At 32.0% G+C, this 21,624-nt stretch overlaps 1 protein-coding gene across 1 annotated transcript; it reads right to left on the reverse strand.

The window, feature by feature from the left end:
* Positions 1-5,978: 5,978 nt before the first annotated feature.
* On the reverse strand, positions 5,979-9,384 carry LOC126740185 (uncharacterized). Its single transcript, XM_050446116.1, has 2 exons — positions 7,936-9,384; positions 5,979-6,109 (listed from the first exon to the last, which is right to left on the reverse strand). Exon 1 carries the CDS (start codon positions 9,219-9,221, stop codon positions 7,938-7,940), a length of 1,284 nt encoding a protein of 427 aa, XP_050302073.1. The 5' UTR covers positions 9,222-9,384; the 3' UTR covers positions 5,979-6,109; positions 7,936-7,937.
* Positions 9,385-21,624: the final 12,240 nt, after the last annotated feature.

Genomic DNA, 21,624 nt, shown 5'->3' on the forward strand with positions numbered 1-21,624 from the left:
TAGGGATCGTACGCGTTAAATATATACAGTGACCGCCTAAAGTTCCGCATAAATTCGATAAAAAATAGATACATGATTTTTTGAGAGACGCTCGGACCCGTCGATTTTTATTTTAAGTTGCGCATTATTTCACATAAATTTTTGTATACAGGGTGGAACAAAAAAAAGATATGACATCGTCGGTCATTTTTTTGAATGGAATTCTATATTTTTTATTGCATTTATGAATTATAGGCGAAATTCCAAGCAAGTTTCGTATAACACACATTATCTTAAAACTCAACTGTTTCAGAAATATTTACATTTAACCAACAAGAAAGCAACTAAGTACGTCTATTTACAAATTAAGATAAAATGGAGGATGAAATGTTATAAATTGTCAAAAATCTTATTAATGTATCAAGTATTCAAACTGATCCCCATTTACTTCTTGGCAGAAAACACGACGGTTTACGAACTCATGTAAAACACTATCAATTATTTCGGGTGATATACGTCTAATTTCATATCTAATTCTATTTTTCAAATCTTCTACGTTGTTTGGCTTCTCAATATAAACTTTACTTTTCAGGTACCCCCATAGAAAATAGTTGCAGGGATTTAGGTCTGGTGACCTGGCCGGCCACTCTATGTCCTATCCATCTTCTTGGAAACACTGTATCCAAATAATTACGGATATCTCGAAAGAAATGTGGCGGTGCGTCGTCTTGCTGAAACCACAAATTATCTGTCGGGACAGCAGGGTCTTGTTCGTTTAGGTATAGGGCAGCCAAAGCAGGGATAAGATCTTCTTGAAAGAAATTCAAATAGCGTTGTCCTGTTGCATGGTCCTATTACTTTATTTTCCACGATACCAGCCCAAACATTAATAGATTTACGGTACTGTGTATGAGCCTCAGTTGCCCAGTGTAGATTTGACACTTACCAGTACCGAGAATTTTGCCGATTTACGACACCTATAAACAAAAAGTTGCTTCATCCGAAAACAAAACTCGTAACACAAACTGACGGTTATTATTGCAAATGTTCATCATTTGCTCGCAAAATTGGTTTCTTCAATCAGGATCGTCCTTATTTAATTCGTGTATTAGTCTAATTTTATAAGGGTGGTATTCATTTGCTTTTAACATGCGTCTTAGTGATTTTTTTCGACGGAGAGCAAAACGTTTAATATTGTTTCTTCAGAAATTTTTGGACGACGGTATAAATTTGTGCTCTATTCTACGAACTGTTGACTGAGAAATAGGATGGTTTGGGTATTTGGTATTAAACAGTTAACTTACTTCTTTTTACGTGCGCACTCGATCCCCGTACCCTAGCATCATCAAAATTTCAATTCGTTAGGTTTCCGTTAAATTAGCCATAATTTATTCTGATAAAAACTATTAGTTTTCGAACTGACAGTGACATTCGAAAATGGAGATTCTTTACAAGTGCAACCTTTTCTATTAAATAGAAACCATTGGAAGTGTTTATAACATTATTTTTATCCTCGATTTTACCTTAATTTGTAAATAGATGTAATTATTTGTTTTTTTGTCATTTAAATGTAGATATTTCGGAAACAGTTAAATTTTGAGACAAGGTGTAATATACGAAACTTGCTTGAAATTTCACCTTTATTTCATAAATACAATAAAAAATATAGCATTCCTTTTAAAAAAATTACCGATGACGTCATATCTTTTTTTTGTTCCACCCTGTATACAAAAATTTATGTGAAATAATGCGCAACTTAAAATAAAAATCGACAAGTCCGAGCGTTTTCTCAAAAAATCATGTCTCTAATTTTTATCGAATTTATGCGGAACTTTAGGCGGTCACTGTATAGATTTTTTATGATAATGTTAAACTCATTGATTAAATAATTATTTTATATGCCCAACAGAAATAATTTAACAGTAAACCTTTTATTGCTTGTTTTTGGTGCTTTACCATCTTAAGCAAAAACATAGTCTTAAATTAAAACTAATACCTAATAGTAAAGGACAGTAATATTTTAAAGTGTAAAATTTACCGACTACCTATTATTTATTTGTTTACGATTTGCGATATTAAATTTATTTATGTAAAAAAAAACAATATATTTAAAATTTTAAATGATGAGTACTCTATAAATTTTAGTTAAAACAATTTGGAAAGTATAAAATATATGTATAATGTCACAAATCAATAGTTTTATTGAACCCATTATTAAGTATTTATAATAATATAACATACTTTATACTTAAAACACTAAGAGAATATCATTATGAAGTAGTAAACGATTATATTTACTTAACATTTTTACATTTTATTTTTTTACTCTTATTCAAATTTAAACAACTATCTTTCTAATTTAGTCAACCAAAATTGGCATATTATTGCTTGGCGGAGATTGTTCAGATTGGGTAGTCGGATCATCAAGGTCAGGTTGTAGATTTTTCAATTGCCATGTTTCACAATACCCACAAAATTGAAAAAATTCTCTCAAGGCCAATAACAGGAGTGGGTAAATTACATGTCTTTATCTGTAAATCTGTCATAAATCTGTAATATTTTGGTTATTGGTTAATTCCTTTCATAGAATATTAGATATAAGTCTTTATGATAATTAGTGATTCCGTCAAAATGAGGAATGTTATCGGCTTAAATATAAAGTAAAATTATATGGCGAGTCATTATTGACATAGATTGACTTTTGATTGGGTTTATTAAATTAAGTTCTTCAGAGTTTTCTTCTGCTAAAGGGGGTAATAAGTTAGTAGCAAGATTTTAGATTATTTTTTTTTTATTTTTCTATTAAACTAATATTTTCTCAAAAAAAAATTATCAATCAGAATAAAAAAGATATCATGTTACGAGTACTTTTGTTTTAGAAGTTTTACATGATGGGAATTACGTACTGAAAGTTTAAATATCTTAATTATTTCTGATATTAGTTATAAAATCTTATAATAATTACATATGTAAAATATAAGAATATCTGAAAAACTGCCAAAAACCTATTAATTAACTTAAGTTACTTATTTTCATCTTAAAAAAATAAGAAAAAAGAAGTGTCACAATTGATTGAAATGTTTGCATTTTAAATATAAGCCGGGATTTAGGGCAATGAATGTTCTCCTCTTAGAAAATTGAAGTAGGTACCTATCTTCCTATTAAAATAAAATAGCGTCTATTAGTATCCCACCCTCTTCGAGAAAATATGTACTTTGCTTATTAATTCAAAATATTATAATAATAGGCATTAATAACTAATAAGCGATATTGAGTATTTAAGTCAATTGTAGAAGTATTTTGTCATGATTTTAAAGAAACCACAGATTGCAATTTGAGAATATTGATTATATTTCCGGTTACTAATCCGGCCTATAATATTACTATTATAGGCCGGTGGAGTCGAGATTAATATATGGCATGGCATATTGTTTCAGTTTGTGTAGCCAGCACTCACTTCTTGGTTTTTCAAAATTGTGTTATTAGATTTGTGGTATATTAGTTGAAAGGAGAAGACTTTGTATAGTCCAACCTTAATACCTATTACCTACCTACCTTAACAAATCAATCATATATAAAAAAATTAAAATATGTAATCATTAAACACATTAAACAGCGCTTTTCTCTTTTCTTTAAGCTATTTCGGAAGAGGGTCTTTTCTTCTTGGTAGTGTTTACAACAATATGATTGAGTTTTAACATCATAACGTTTAAAATGATAAATTCCTTATAAATGTTTGTTTTTTTATTACTTTAAATAATTTTAACACTGGTTTTAATACATTTAACCATTTTTTTATATTTCAAAAATTTAGTATTTTTATTTTCAATGGCTTTATAATATGTGTGCTTTTTTTGTAGGTTGCAAAGATGTTTGTATTTTGCCAGGGCTAAATGTTTTATTAAGCAAGAGAGGATTCCTGCTGCTGTCCGAACAAAATGGAAGTTGTTAGTTTTAATTAAATTACAAAAATAGAAGAAAGATATTCACACTAAGTACATTGCTACTCATTATAACAGGTTCTCTGTTCAAATATTTATAGTTTAAGATTATTCGAACTTCGTTGTGTATTCTAGTTTCCTTAAAACAGCTAAGGATAATTATTTTTCCGATTCTCTAAGTCTGAGTTTAGTGTATTGTAAATATTTTCAAATAACAATCCAATTGAAACATTTCAATATTTAACGCTTATTTAAAGATTATATATACAAATTCAAAGATACAGCAAATTGAAATGATTCATTATACAGTCCATTTACGATGAAAGGAACAGATTCATTTAAAATTAAGATATTTTAAGATAAAATAGGGTGCCATGAATACGTTGAAAGTTTTAACTTTTAATTAAGTAATCACGGAAAAATAATTTTCTCTGCATTTTATGACTTAAATCTTTTAGACGCCTATTTAAAATGTCCAAACCATTAATTTTAGCATTTATTTCATTTTTTTAAATAGCACAGTGTAAAAAGTGGAACAACTACTTTTCAAATGCGGTCTCTTTTTCCCAATAATTTGATATGATTATTTTTTAAATCGGTTGATAAATAAGCCCATAAGAAGAAAAAAAACTAAGTCACATAATTAAACGATCAAACGAACTTACCTGAAGTGAAGTTCGATCGTAATTATATGAAGCGTCCAGTCCGAATATATTATCTTGATTATTTACTACGTAGGTAGTCCGCCCCTGGCTACCAACCGTGCACCATATTTAAAGACCTAAATATAAAATTAAAAAACCTCGCGCTGCCAAACCCTCCCCAACCCCGTCGGTCTCTCTCTTATTCATTCTTTTAAAGATCCTATTGTTCATTAATCATTTTAACACAATTTGGGGTCTGTTGGCGGGAGGGAAGATAATATATTCGGACTGGACGCTTCATATAATTACGATCGAACTTCACTTCAGGTAAGTTCGTTTGATCGTTTAATTATATTTGCGTCCAGTCCGAATATATTATCTTGATTATTTACTACGTAGTTGTTCAGAGATTTCGTGTTAAAGATGAATAAACATGGAAAAAAGGAACATTTGTTTTACAAAAATAAACTGTATTTTCCTTGATGGCTTTACAAAATATCAAACCATAAGTAAGTAGCATTGCTAAATAATATTAAACTAAATAATAATGTTTAAAACCGCCCTGGCAAAATCCGTTGTATTGGATAACGGACGATTGTAAAATCTAGCAAAGGTGGTCGACTGATTTGACCATCCCGCAGTCTTGAAGATTGTTTCCAAAGTCACTCCTTTCCTTAAGGCAGCAGAAGCAGATGCATGCCGTGTAGAGTGGGGCCTAAACACTGATGTGTCAAGCCCAGCTGATGACATCATTTGCTTCACCCATTTGCTCACCGTTTGCTTGCTGGCCGTTTTGTATGGCTTTTTAAGGGTTAGCAAAATTAAATCTTGATCTGGCTTTTTGTAAGGCTGGGTCCTCACAATGTAAGTTTTTAACGTAGTTGCCACGCATAACAGTGGCTTTTCCTTGAAAAAAGGTATATGAAGGGTAGGCTGGTCCTTACCAATCCCAGATGTTTTAATCGGGTCTGTAATATTAATCTGAATTCCCTCAGAATTTTCTATTACGTTGGATAATCTTATAAGAGATATAGTTTGCAGCCTGCCCCCGGTGATCAAAGCCAACATTGTCATCAACTTTTGAGAAAGATGTTGCATAGTCGAGTTTTCTGCCTGTTCTTCGATGTAAGACAAAATTAACTGGGGGTCCCATGTATTGGTATACCTTGGTCGAGAAGGTCTCAACCGAGAAATGCCCTTCATAAATCTCTTTATTATAGGGTCAGCTCCAAGATCATTATAGGAAATAAGGCTAAGAGCTGACCTGTGAGAATTTAACGACCCAAATTTATAATTATGTTCCTCTGCAATAGTCTGTAGAAAAGTGAGAACCTCATGATTGGAAGCTTTATAAGGTGACAGGTTTCTTCTTAAACAGAACTGCCACCATAAACGGTAAGTAGTATCGTATTGTTTTAAAGTGGAGTCGGCAATCGAAGAAATCATAGTTTCAATGGCTATTTTGGGGACGTTTCTTTGTTCAAATGAAGACCCGATAATTTGGCGGCCACCAGGGTAAGATGATGAGCTAATGGATGCGACTGGCTGGAAGGAGAAGATAATAGTTTTTTAGACGGTTCAAAATAAATTTCTTTCCCCACAACCAGCCTGAAAAAAAGTGGAAACCAAGGCTGTGAAGGCCAAAGAGGCACAATTATAATACCTACTGCCTTATCTTGAATTATTTTTTGTAATACCCTCAACAAAAGGCTAAATGGAGGGAAAGCATAAAAATATAAATTGTTCCAGTTCACGGTAAATGCATCTACCATAACTGAACCAGGATCTCTTCGCCATGATATATAATCCGTGCATTTATTATTTATATGCTAGGCAAATATATCTATTTCAGGTTGTCCAAAAGTTTTCACGATTGTTTGAAAAGCGTCGTCAGATAATGACCATTCAGAATCTTGATTTGTTTGTCGGGATTCGAGATCAGCCTCGTAATTGTCGCTTGAACTCACATAGGATGCAAAAATCCATATGTTTCTGCTCTCACACCACTGCCATATATCTCTAGTTAGAGAGCAAAGTTTTGGGTATTGAATATTGCCCATGCGATTAATATACGATATGGCAGTGGTGTTATCGCATCTTATCAAAACGTTGCAATTAAAAAGTTGCTTTGAGAAACATCTTAAGCCGTGAAATATGGCAAGCAATTCCAAATAATTAATATGGCCATTCTTATCCTGTTCAGACCAAAAACCATGGGTCTTTTCCCCATTACAGCATGCCCCCCATCCGGTCAAAGACGCATCGGTAAAAATTACTTGCTTATAATTATCACTTTTAATATTGTTAAAAGATTTGAATATATTTTCTCTCCACCAGCTGAGATCATTATGCAAAAAGGAGGAGAGGGGCATTAACGCATCAAAATTCGTATTATTTCGGGACAAAGCTAAAAATTTTTCTCTTTCTAAAAATTTGGTGTATAGCCAACCATATTTCACGGCGGGACAAGCAGAAATTAAAATACCGATGAATTTTGCTAATTCCCGAATCCTACAAGTGACTTTATTTCTAAAAATATGTGATAAATTATATACGATTTCCTTCTTTTTCATAGGTAGTTCGATTTTCATTGACTTAGTATCAAAAACGAACCCCAAAAAGGTTTGAACAGTGCTTGGGGAAAGACAACTTTTTTCTCTATTCAAAATAAAGCCCAGAGATCTTAATAAGTCAATAAGAACTCTAGTATTCTCTAGACAACTATCAAAAGGGTCTCCAAGAATGAGAAAATCGTCTAAATAATTTATACACAAAATGCCCTTTTTGCGCAGAAGAGAAAGTACAGGTTTCATTAATTTTGTAAAACAAAAGGGGGCCGATGATAAACCAAAAGGGATACAAGTGAATTCGTAAAGGCAATTTTTAAAATAGAATCTTAAGTACTTGCGATGATCAGGATGCACTAAAATTGAAAAATAGGCATCCTTTAGATCAACTGTGGTCATAAAAGAACCACAACTTATTAGTTTTAAGGCAGTTCTGTAATCCTCCATTTTAAAATGTGGGGCAATTACAAAATTGTTTAAGCTTTTAAGGTTTAAAATGAAACGTTTTTTCCCATTACTCTTGTCTGCAAGGAAAATTGAGGAAATAAACTGGTCAGGACAAGCTTTACATTTTTTGATAGCGCCTATTCTAAGAAGCTTCTCAACTTCCGAAGTCATAAGAGCTTCTTCGCTAACAGAAAGTTTATGGCTTATATGACTATTATAGTTAAAAGGAGGTTTTTTAGAAAACTCAATCCTGTAACCTTTTATCCAAGATAAGACAATAGAATTAGTGGTCACTTTTTTCCAAGCAGGTAAAAACCGTGACAAGCGCCCCGCAAAGACGTCTTCATCATAACTTACCTCTAGCGCTTCTTTTGAGGAGCTGCTTTGTATGTCGAAGGTCGCCCTTTCTGTGTTCTCATTTCCCTTCTGTAATGGAACGGGCGTCCTCTGTTTCCCTGTGCACTCGTGGAAGGTTTATTTCCTCCCCCCCCACTCCTCTTTTCTGAAGTTCCGGGGATAAAGGGCTGTGCACGAGGGGTAAACCGCGTGACAGGTACTGGTCGTATTTCCCTGCCAACTTTTTCCATGGCCCTTAAAGCCTGAATTTTTTCCCCTAAATTGGTTTCAAATAAAAATTCTCCAGGTGGTATTTTGTCTACCAACTTTTTTATTTGTTTATTCATCATAGGAGTAATTAATTGACGCCTTTTATTGGATATTGAGTTAAAAAGGTTACACAAAATGCGACCAGCGTCCGCCACTGGAACCAAAACTTTTTCTTTTGACTCTTTCGGCATTTTTAAATCGTCCCCCAAAAGGGCGTTTAAAGCTAGACCTAACGCGTAAAGAGATTGGCTAAGTAAAGCTTGGTACCCAGTATGAGTCTGGTCTCTAACAGCGTATAAAGAATTCATGCCGGCTTCAATCTCCGGATTTATTTTGGGAGGCAATAAAAGCTTACAATTTTCCGGCATTTCATATTTTTTAAGAAACTCGTCGGTTTCTTCTTTGGATAGGCCAAAAGGCAAAATATATGACCATATTGCCTCAACGGCCGGGTGCAATTTAAAACTAGACTTTTTAACACTGCTAGGGTCCGGGCCCAGCATGTTTCTTGTCTCCTCGGATAGTAGAGTATCCTCAGATAAAACTAAGACCGGAGAGTCATCTTCTATCAAAATTCCATTTTTTCCCTGAGCCGGACCTGTGTCCGTGATAATATTCTCTGTATCTAAGCAATGGCTTACAGAACGAGACCTCGAATCGTGCGCCGTAGTACGCGACGTACGGCCCCGACTATAAAGCGAGATCGCAACACTCGGGCTGCGACTCCCACTATCATGGCTTCGTCTGTCCCTTTCTATCCGATCCCTACGCACACTCGTCTCACTCGGAGAACGACGAGCGCGATAACGAGATCTCCCGCCATGTGTTTTTATTTTCCTAATCGCATTCGAGGAACCTTTGCTTTTTCTAGAACTTGACCGAGACCGCGACCTGTGCGCCTTCTCTTTCTCTCTCTCAAGCCTAGATATTTTCCGGTGTCGACGTAGGTCGCCATATTCCTTGCTTAAAGAGCGTTTGGAACGAGCTCTACCCCTCGACCTTGACCTACTTTTATCTTTTCTTTTATGTTTTCCCATAATGGTCGATCTACAAAGAAATGTCCTATGTGAGAACTAATCAGAAAGATCCTGACTCACCTGAATCAAACCGAATAAACCAGTTAAACTGCAAAATAGTCAAAATACACAAATATCACGTGTCGAAATCGTACAGCGCGGCGTAAACGAAGTGGACGGCACGGTGCACCAGAAACGAATGAATAAGAGAGAGACCGACGGGGTCGGGGAGGGTTTGGCAGCGCGAGGTTTTTTAATTTTATATTTAGGTCTTTAAATATGGTGCACGGTTGGTAGCCAGGGGCGGACTACCTACGTAGTAAATAATCAAGATAATATATTCGGACTGGACGCGAATATAAATAAACGCATTTAATCAATAAAAATAGCATAGAAGGCTTTGATTGCTTGAATAGGCTGTGTTTTGACACGTTCTTCAATTATTTTTCAATTGACATAATAGATGATATCTGGTAAAGCGCAATTATTATTTGTTATTTAAATAAATTTGCTAATCCTTGTATCAAATTTGTTCATCAAAAATTGAAATTTCTCAAAATCGAACTAACTATACCAACGCCTTATTGCGATCATGTACATCATAAGAACACCGAGTATAGAATAATAGGATCCGAGAACTAAGGGAATGAGAGCACTGAAAATTCAGAAAAAGTAATTTTTCGACCTCGTTATGAGCCCAAAAATACAATATCTCGGCTAATATGAGAACTACGACCTTGCGAATGGTCTCGTTGAATTTAGAATACATATCTGAACATAATAATATACATAATCTAAACAGAGGGCTGATGTTGCTTGGCAAATTGTAATTATTGCTCAGCTATTTGAGCTATTCCAAGTGTCCAAAATACTATTTTAGAAAGGTTTATTGCAATTGTAAACAAAATAATTACCTTTTAACCGTAATGCAAAATTCCTATTAGTTTTCGACTTACATTAAGATTTGCAACATTTTCGTTATTATTTAAAAATCCAAAATAATTTATTTTTATTTGCTTTTTAATTTTTAGTGAAAAAAAAAACATTATCCTTCGTTGCTTCCAGGTTCATCGAAACCTAAGGCAGCGAGCAAATTTGTATTAATTATAATATAAATTTTATTAGTCTCAAGACTAATAAACCCTAATCAAAACGCAGCGTATTTATTTTCGTCACGTAAAATTTAAAATTAGCGAGATATCCGCGCTTTGCATAAAGCAGTCTACTAATGAGTGCCTAATTACTTTATATATAAGTCCTAAAGTACGTCACGTACCCAATTTAGGCAGGTGTTAGGCTAGATATGTTTCTAGATTAAACTTAAATAATTAATGACTGTAACGTGATATATCTCGCTAATATTATCCATTTTTTGCTTTCAACATTTGCCTTATTATTTTTAGCTAGTCTGGAAATTAATTTTTTTAACTTGTGTGTACGTTATACATACTCGTAACTAGATAAATATGTCACTGCCAGACATATTTTATTTTGCTTATCTGTCAAATAACCTACTTAAACTTGTCAAAGATCCTAACAAGCAATGTAAATAGCAGGTGGCAACATATTGTATCACAAAGGTATATAGTATTAGCACAGGAAACATAATCAGCTTACAATGGGTGAAGTAGCACAAATTAGAGACAAGCTAGTTTTTGTGTATATGAATTCATACAAACGTGTACTATAACATACTGAAAGTCCCATTTGGCAAAAGTATGGCAAGTATGAAAAAAATGGCCGCCATCTTGTTTTTTATCATTTTTTGTTAATATCTCAGTAAATTGAATTTTTATGAAGAGTACTTTTTTTTAAGAATTGAAAAATGGATAATATACCATTAAAATTTTTTCCATTATTTTAATATATAGTATGAAAATATATATTTTTACTATAAAAAAAAAATAAAATATATGATTTAATAGCCATTACTAATGAATATAACAGGTATCTATTCAATTTAGGTGCAAAGCAATGTATTAAAAGGTTATGTAGTTGATATTTGCTCATCTAAAACATAACAAAAAGAATTCGTGCAATTTTGGTTGTAGCGTTATTTTGTTATTTTGTATTAGTGACTTACTAAAATGGAGAAAAGCAAATGTGCAATATGCAGTGAAAAAGGTACTTCTAAGACTCTAGTAGTGGTATGGAAAAGAGGCTTTCTAAAACTTATAAACGCCAGCAAACTTCACGGTGACTGCAAGTGGCAAACATTTGAATCTGTGGATTCTTTAGTAGTTCATAAGGATTGCAGAAAGAATTATACTCATCCGTCAAATATTAAAAAATCCCAACGAATTTGTGATAATGCCACTGATACCCCACAATGCTCAAAATCAATGCTGCGATCCTCGTTAAGCCACCAGTGTTTTGATTTTAAAACTTGCTGTTTCTTTGTGCCAAGGTGTTAAACGTTAAGCAAGATAGTTTCCGCGTAGTGTCTACAATTAACTTTAAAACGTCTGTAGCAGAACAAGCCACGAATAGAAATAACGACTGGGGAAAAGAAGTTTATAATAGGATATGTATAGAAAACGATCTTATTGCAGCTGAAGCAAGATACCATGTATCTTGCTACTGGAGATTTAAAAAATCGTCGTCCAATAAAAAACTCGGAAGGCCAGTAAGTGATATAATGCAAACGGCATTCGAAAACGTTTGTATCACCCCAAAAAAAACGCACAAGAATTTTAAAAACTGCAGCACAAATTTTGAGACAAGATATCTATGGTATGTACAACCGATGAATACCCTTTTCTCGACGAAATTAAGTTAGGTGGACAAGATGCCGTTCCTGATTCATTAAATATGTTCCTTAATGAGTTAATTGTAAATAATAAGAAAAAAGCTTCAACAACTAAAAAAAAATTAAAGCACTTCAAAATTTTATTATTTCATTGGTAAGAGTTAAATCGTATGTCTCTCCTGTAATGTTTGGACTTGGTGTACAGCTACATAGGAAATATGGCTCAAAATATTTAATTGATATACTTTCATCTCTTGGAGTTTGTGTTTCATATTCTGAGTGTCTGAAATTTGAGAATGCGGCAACACAAACCTATACAGAGGATATTTCAAATGAGTGTCTTCTTCAATTTATTTATGACAATATTGACTTTAATCTTCGGACATTAGATGGACTTTGTACATTTCATGTGATGGGCGGGATAATGTGTATTTCACCTGACAATAACGTTTTAACCACCAGCATTTTAACCAGCGTTTTAACCAGCAGCACCAGAAATAGGATAATTTGGCCATGTTCCCATACAGGTAAATAACTACGTACTTGTCGACGGAATTGTTCTTGCAAAAAGTTAGGGATTAAGTGTTCCCCAAAATATGGCCAATATTGTGGAATAAATTGTACTAATGCTATTTTTGAACTGGAGGATAAAGACATAACAGAGTTTTTATAATCAGCAAGTAAAATCTTTACTTAACTTACTTTTCATTCAAAATTTTAATTTTTTTGCTCGTACCATTATTTAGAAAATTTGTAACTTTTTTATTTTTTGAGCTAAAATATATTTTAATACATCAAAAGATGCGTCTCTTTAAGTACTAAAAATTAGGTATCTGCGTAACTTTCGATAATAACATAAATAAAAAAGTTATTCTATGAAAATGAAAAAAAAACAAGATGGCGGACATTTTTATAACATTTGTCATAGTTTGATCGAATGGGACTTTTAATATGTTATTCTAGAGGCCTTTACCTACACATTAAAAAAAAATTAGCTTGTCTCTAATTTGTTCTACCTCGACACCTATATTGCCTGTACTATATATGCTTCCTTAGTTTAGATGCTATATTTTCCTATTGTCGGTTTTTCTTCAAAACCGAAGGTACTAGAGCTAATTAAATAAATTCTTTGTTTGCTACTTTTCCTCTATAAGTTTTCTTCTGTCGTTAATTTTCTTGGGTGCCTTGTCCTGAAGAAGTCAATAAGTGACATCCTTTTTTTTTATCATTTAACTTTCTACTGCTTACTTCGCGTTTTTTTATTGCAAAATATGTTTTCAAGAGCATTATTAAGAAAAAGGAAAGTATAAACTATCTAGTCTTGATAAGCAACTATCGTCGTAAAAGCATGCGAGTCTTTCTGAACCTTATATTTTTTGTTTTTTTGTAGGAAACAGTACACGCCAAATATATTAAATCATTTAATTCTATAGTATATTTAAGTAATTTAACCCATTAGTGCATGAACTTATAAAAATTGTTTTTTATGTATTTTTTCTTTATGAATTAGTTAAATGACTTAAATAAGATATAAAAAAAATACAAAAATCAAATATTAGTTTTTATTAGTGTGTTATGATCCGTCCCTCAAAAGGGACTCCATGCATAAAATACATAAAATTAATATTATTTAGTTTATATGGTAATTTTCAAAACAATTTTTTGGATGAAGTCCACTGTCACATTTTAAACATATAAAGTTACTTTTCTTCTTGCATACTTGGCACCTTCGATCAGATTCATTGTACCGAATTAAATGTCCTATATTATCAAGTCTAGAGGTTTTATGAACTGGAAGCGTAGTTTTTCCTCTACTTGGTTTTTTACCAAAGGACTGTAAAAAACTTAGTGCGATATACCTCCGAAATTCCAGTAAGGAGGCACAATTTGCATCATTTGGTCTTAGCTTTTTCATAAGTACCCAGTCATTTGAGATGAGTTTCCTTACACCATCTAGATGTGGTAACAATGTCATTACTTTCGAAGTTGGTACCCAATATCACAACCTTGTTGTTCTTTCATTGTACAAAAGTAACGTTATCACAAGAAACAAAACTGTGGCTTCCCCTTGGTTTTGATTTCCATGAAGTACTTTCAGGAAATGGACACTTTATCGTTCGAATCTCTCTTACTGTTGCTTTTGCGCAAATTTTATTTTCCGAGAAATGGTTCAGTAAACTCAGGCTTGCAAAATAATTATCAAAAAAAAAATATATCCCTGGTTAGAAGGCACTTTATCTTGTAAGGACATAACCACGTCTCCACCAAGACCAAAAACTTTTTCTGCGTCTGATGTGCCAGTGTAAATCTGAAAAGAAATCATGTACCCATTACTACTGCATAGAGCCCAGTTTTTGAAGCCGAATCTTATCGGCTTGCCCTTGATCTACTGCTTGGCATAGTGTTTGCCATAGTAGGGTATCATGCTTTCATACTCTTCTTTTGTGAAATTTAGCTCCTTATTTTTTTGTTCGCCGTATTTATTGGTTTCCTCAACAATTTTCGAGGTAAGATCTTCATCAAAAAACAGTTTTAAAAAATCTAACGGATTTTCGGCTTCTTTTGCTTCTTGAGATGGCTCTCGTGGCACACAGTTTATATTCATAGAAAAAATGGAGGGATCTGCGTTCTATTCGTATAGCTTTCTACGTTTAGGGGTTGAAAAATTGCCTTGACTTATACTTGACCCAGGTTTAGAAAGCAGATCTGCTAAAGGTATTAAATCTTCTTCATCAAAATCATCTTGTTTATTAGGTGGGGCTTCATAGGTTTGACGAGATAAACCCTTAGACTAGACCCTTGGAAATAGTTGGGCTAGAGGAACTAGATCTTCTTCGTCAAAATCATTTTGTTTTCTGGCTCTTCTTCTTAATATACTTCTTCGGAATACTTCACAATTCTGCTGAAGTATTCCACGGCATAAGCGATTTACATCTCCGATATGCTCATCATCAGAGCTGTCGCTGTCTTCTTCTGTGTCTTCGCCTAGGTCATCAGGAATTCCAATGTAAACATCAAGATTTTGTTGAACTTCACCGTCATTTTCTTCAAATAATGTCTGCAATTCATGCAGAGATAATCTGCAAAATACGAACTACGAATTATACTGAGTATCGTCTATTTTGCATAGAGTCCCTTATAAGGGACAGAACAAATATTTATGCCTATGAAAACAATAATACATTTTTGTTTTGCAGGCAAAATTGCATGATGATTCTAGCCTCAAACACAACATATTTACTGAATTTTTTTACCCTGGTTTCAAAACATATCGATATAAAAAATATAAACTTACCCTCCATTTCGAGTAGAGTAAAGTTCCGGATACATGGTCACATAAAAATACAAAATCAAAACGCTATCTTCGATTTCTGTACATGAACCATAGAGTAATTAAAAGTATAAGAGGGCTTAATCCCATAGTAACAAGTAGGCACCATCTTTACCCTAAACTCGATTGCAGCATCACGGATGAGGTCTAACCGAACTAAAATTTTTGACATTTGTCACAGTCGGTAAAATAGCCTACTGTAATACCGATCCATCATAGAAATAAAAGGCGTGCTATTCAAAATTTGAGAATGGCGCGAAATTTAAAATTATTGATCCATTAAATCAATTTTTAACAGCGTAAAGGCTGTGAATCTCGATCACAAACTCTAAAAGATTATGAAATAGTGCAATAAGTGTATTAATTTAATTTTTGAAGAGGCTAAGAGTGATAATGATTGTAATTTAAGTTTATTGTTTACATTTTTTAATTGAATTCGTTAGTTTTTTCACATTAAATTCATCAAATTTGCTTTTAAGCTGTTAAGTTAATGTATTAAGGCCCTTCAAAAAAATAAATTGTTAATAATGCACTTTTTCATTGATTTTTAGAGAATGTGAAAGAGATTTTACAGCCCAATACGCCATTAACAAAAGATTTAATAGGTCAATTATGTAAGAGAATATTTTAGAAATTTAATAATAATATATTAAGTCCTATTTTGAGAATTAAATGCTCGATACTGACAATGTTAATTTCACTGTTATCAACAAATTAATAAGGGTAGGATTAGAATTAAAGTCAATTGTAAACTAAGTTTATAATTTATTGTCTTAAAAGGGATCCTGATACAATTTGTTTTTGTGCTGCTTTAGCACAACACTGTCCATGGTATGTATTTTGCTTTTTCTACATTTTGAGGATATGATACAAAAATAACAATTTATCAAATTTATAAATTAATTATTTATAGACATAAGAACTATATTTCTCAAAAATATGCCCTAAAAATTTTACGTTTACTACCTACTTTTTTGTACAGAGGCTACCCAAAATTATTAGGGGAGTGGTAATATATAAAAACTAACCCTGTAATTAAAATATTCTTTATGGAGAGTATGATATTAAAAATTAGTTGACACTGATGTATACCGTAAATTTTAGATGTCATCGGTCCTTTTTCTTAAATATTCAAGGAGAATCCCTGGATCTTACTCCTATCTTATCGAGGTGAGGTACCTCTTTGAGTAGTGACCTGGTAGAATGGAAGTTGTTTCACTTATTGTGCTTTTGGTACTTCCTAGCAGCAAAGCACTGATGATACCTTTCGTCAGACCTAGTAAAAAGTAGTTTAGCATAATTATGTTCATTCTAAACATTATATTGAGATTGTTGGATTATAATAGCAGGTAATAAAGTCAATGTATTTTCCCAAGGTACTTGTGCCTCAACCAGTACTGGGGCATTTTGAATAATACTTGGGCCAGCAATTGGGAGAGCACACTTTCTTAAACAAGTATGTATAGTACTAGTAAATGAAATATCATTAAAATGGTCTTGAAATAAATATCAACTTGTTGAGGTTGGGCTTAAGTATTTTAAACCATTCGGACCTCCTAATAATGTCACTTTCAGGAAATTTAAAGAAAATTTTATTTTTGTATGAATCCTCAATAGGCCAATAGTATGTATTAGAACAAGTAGGTGCCTTGCATTTAAAAATGAATTTTCCTGGTGATAACATTATAAGGGCAGTTTTAAAATGGTAAACAACAATTTTAGGTGACCTACAACATAGAGAAAACTATTTGATAAAAAAAATTGCACTTACCCCATCCTAGGGATCTGAAACCACACAATAAAACAACAAAAAAGCTTCTATATGATGAAATTACACTTTAATCACTTTAAGCTACATTTTTAACTATTTGTTGTTGAGAAAAAAACAAAAGGACACACCCAATGGACGCCAAAATAAAAAGGAATAAGCAATTGCGACGATCGATGATGCGAAGGTGGGTGGTGGCAAGAAACGAAAGAAAATCGATAATCTAATGACAATTATGACAGAAGTTGGCCCTCGATGCCGTCTAACCGAACTAAATTTTTTAGGTTAAGTTTTAGAACTTGATGATCAGGTTAGGCTACCTTTCGAACACTCTTTTAATATTTATTTCTCTATGACATGAACTGATTTTACAACAAATAGCGGACGTCTAGACAAATGCACGAGGTTATGAAAACATTAGAAGTGCGCATGTGCTTGAAACCAGTGGCGTTCCTTTTAAGGGACTCTACGCACTAATGGGTTAAAGAATAAGAACACAAAAAAATAACATAATAAGAACTACTTCGATATGATTGTACAAAAAATAATACTCAACAACAATGCATATGAATACTTCAGTCATGCCATTTTGATTAAAATTGTAGAAGAAAAGCAAAAAAAAGTTGTGTGCATCTTATACAAGACGTAACAAATAATAATACATAGTAACAATAATATCAATAATGATAATAAAAGAGAGCAGATATCCTAAGATATTAATATCATTTTGTTTAACCATGGTGATTTTTTTCTTAAGATCAGGTCAATTGAACTAGTTTACTTACTTCTTCGACTTAATAAAAATTATATAGTATTTTATATTTTTTAACCTAATTGAAACAATACCTAAATTTCGCTTTAATTTAAAATAAATAATTGGTGTTTTTTGGGTAAATCAATCTACATCGATATAGAATTCATCAATAGTATTTATTAATGTTTTTTTTTAAATAAATCTTAATTTAAATTTCAATATGTCCTTTTATTTATTCAAAAAAAGACAATATATCTAAATTTCCTAGTTAATGAGTGCCATCGAAGTTTTAATCAAGTTAGCCTAAAGCGATCTTAAAATTTTTGAAATCAGAAGGACCAAAATACTATAAAAAAGATCATATTTTTATAATTTGAATGGTTGTATATAATAACTGAGGAACGGTCATATTTTATTACATAAATTAAGCTTAAAAGTGAAAAAGTTAAACTGCAACTACAAATAAATTCTAAATCAAAATATTTTGTAATTTTTAGGCAGAACAAGCAATTAAGGCTTACTAATTGAGAACAGCGAAAAACAAGAATCATTTCGCGGTAACAAAGTGTATTCTCAAAAATTTTCATCTTAGGAACGCTCCAAAAATAATCCCGCAATAATGACTTAAAAAAAGGCGAAAAAAAAAGGCACCAGCCATGCTGTTCCGTAAATTATTTCAAAATGAAAAAAGAGGTACATAATCACGAGAACCTCTTAGAATTATTCTTTAGCAAGCAGAAAAATAGAGTCCGAGTAGACTCCTGGGGTCGACAGTATATTCATCATGCGAACAAGAAGATTGAAAAGAAAATTGTGGAACGTATACTTATAAGGACCGTTTACTGTCCGTAATTTATCAAATCCTTCTCAAAAGGAAATTCAGGAGTTTCTTTGAGAACTTAATTTTGAATATAATTTATTTTACATGACAACAAAAAGGTTGACAGCATCCGAACCGGACCGCTATTGACTTTTGTAAAAATACGGAAGAGATACCCCTAAAAATAAGAAGTTTAACGTGCTTTACGTTCTAACGCTAATAAATTTCTATACTTTTCTGAAAAATCTGTACTTAAAAAATACTATCTCACACGCTCAAAAATTGAAAAGAAGAAAAAAATAAACTTATTCCTGTATGTAAAAGAAATATGAACTAAAATCTTTATTGATACCTTTCGTTATAATTAATTTAATTTAAGTTTAATAAGTTTTAAATGCAATAATTTACTTGAGGTATAATAGATTTTTTTATATACTTAGAAGCTGAGGTTTAATCTATTAATCTCTGAGCTCGTTTCTTCTTTTCAAAATCCTACCTAACTTTGATATAAATACTAAAATTGAAAACGATAAAAACAATGAGATGACCTACTTTTTAATAAAATTACCTAATTTGAACCAACGTTTTGGTAGTTATATCTACTACCGCTATCAAGGTAAATAAAGTTAAATTAAATTAAAAAAAAAATGAACAAAATATACTTATCTTTTCAACTTCTTGTTTACACTTCCTTGAGAACTCCTTCCTAACCAGACAATACTTTTTTTATAAAATTTTACGGTTCATTAATAGCTTGACAAATTATTTTGAAAGATAACAAAAAATTCATAGATGACTTCTTTTAAAATTAAGAGAAGGGGCGGGACCTTAAACTTAACCTTTCAATGAAAATGAATTTAATAAAAATGTAATTTATAAAATTCGTTGTACTTTTGGTAAATTTTACATAGGTGAAACCTGTAGATCATTACAAAAAAAATTAATGAATATAAATCTTACATTCTTACATAAAAAACAATAATTTTTAAAAATCCAAAATTACACAACATGCATTCGACAATAACCATAGAATAAACTGGAATGCTTCCTCAATTTTAGCAAAGGAACCAATTTTAAAATTCGTTAATTAAAAGAAAGTGCATTTATAATGTTACATGAAGATAAATGCTTCGCTACTTCGCTACTGGCATTTACAGATAACATTATTAAATTGGTGTATAGGCCATACAAAAAAATTGGATTTATTGTCGGATCCACTAAGGGCTTTAGCGTTGAGTAGTGTTTAACATTATTTGAGAGTCTGATGTTGCCGGTGCTGCAGTATGGTTGCATTATATGGTCTCTACAATATAAAATATGAACTAAAACTATAGAACCTATGCAATGTAAATTCCTGAAATATATGTTTTTTAATAAGCATATTTATTATCCCAATCAAGGCTATAATTACTTATAGTTAATACTGGTAGCACTCGACAAAGAAATACTCTTGACTTGGACTTTTCCAGAATAAACATTTTTAAGGATTTACCAATCTTTAGAATGTACAACTTTTTTATTGTTCATGCAAGTGACTTAGAGTTAGATTTAATTTGCTCAAATCGATTTATAAAACTTGTAAATGGAGGTATAGTTTGCATCATTTACTTATATTTTCTTACTAGATGATTGGATTATTTTGGCTGTGTAGGTACATATACAGGGTATTCATTTGAAAACTTCACACCACGGATTTATCGAAAACCACTGTTTAAAAATATATACCTTTAATATTTAAGTTAATTTAATAAATTTTTAATATTTTATATATTATAGTCCTTGTCTATATGTTTCTTATATGTCGTGCCCAAGCATCTGGTTGTTAATAGATCCCTATTCCTTACTTATTAATGTTGACATTTCCGGTTGTCATCGTAAAAATAAAAAATCCATGTATGACTCCATTCAATTTTAATGAATTGTAATGTTCCGCTTTATTTCTCTGTAATTTTTATATTTTTTACTAGATTCTGGGTGTTTATATTATATGTGACCCTATAATTTATTAAATTCATTATTATCGTATATGGTAAGAAGAAATAGAATTCATAAAGCTATAAAAAAAATTCTCATTTTTTATATGATATACTTCCTTAAATATTGTTTATTATATCTTGCTATTTCCATTATTCTAATTCTGCTTAATATAAATAAATCGGCCCTAAATTAATTGTAAATTATATCTTAAGATTAACTTTTTTTACTAGAAAATGTAAATGTTATCAAAAGTGCTTTTGGTCAAATAATCTCTTGAAAATCAGGCACTTGGTTATTACAAGAAACACAACTTGTGTTGGTGTTGATATGGTTTCTTTTTAATATTCTTGTCAAAACATTAAACGTAAGTGTGTAGGATGTGAGAGTTAGGAGCATGGTAACTCTTTTCACAGAAAGGGGTGTAATTACTTCTATTGTAGGACATGGTTCTGAATAAACTGATTATCCGCCGACGTAATGATGATTTCTGCATAATAGTTTATGTTTAAGGTTTTTCTGCAAAGGCATAAATTAGAACATTCGCTTTGGGAATGCATGCAAGTGGCTCTTAAAATAATAGAAAAATGATGTGCGAAATACCCTCTATTTGTTAAGCCCAAGAGCATACTAAAATTTTGCTAATAAAGAGGAAACTAACATCTCTACCAGCACTTTAACTATCAGGTACCTTATTATGTTCTTTTTCGGAAGTACCTTGGTGTGGCACTAGATGGCAAACTTAATTGCAACAACTCTTATACACAAAAAGATTATAAAAAAAAATAAATATCATATGAACTGTGCAGACGCCCTATTGGTTGATCCGGGAGCTTTTTTTAAGGGTATGGATCTAAATAATTAATTTGAGACCTATGCTATTATATAGATGTTGCTATTATCTAAGGGCCAAAAAGTATATCAAGTCGCCATTTGTCAATACCTAGAGCATGTTTAACAAATATCATGCCTCAACATAATGAAGGCCAAAAAATTACACCTACTAGAGGTTTAGATATAATGCTGCA

This window comes from Anthonomus grandis, chromosome 9 (assembly GCF_022605725.1).
Source record: "Anthonomus grandis grandis chromosome 9, icAntGran1.3, whole genome shotgun sequence".
NCBI classification, from domain to species: Eukaryota; Metazoa; Arthropoda; class Insecta; order Coleoptera; family Curculionidae; genus Anthonomus; species Anthonomus grandis.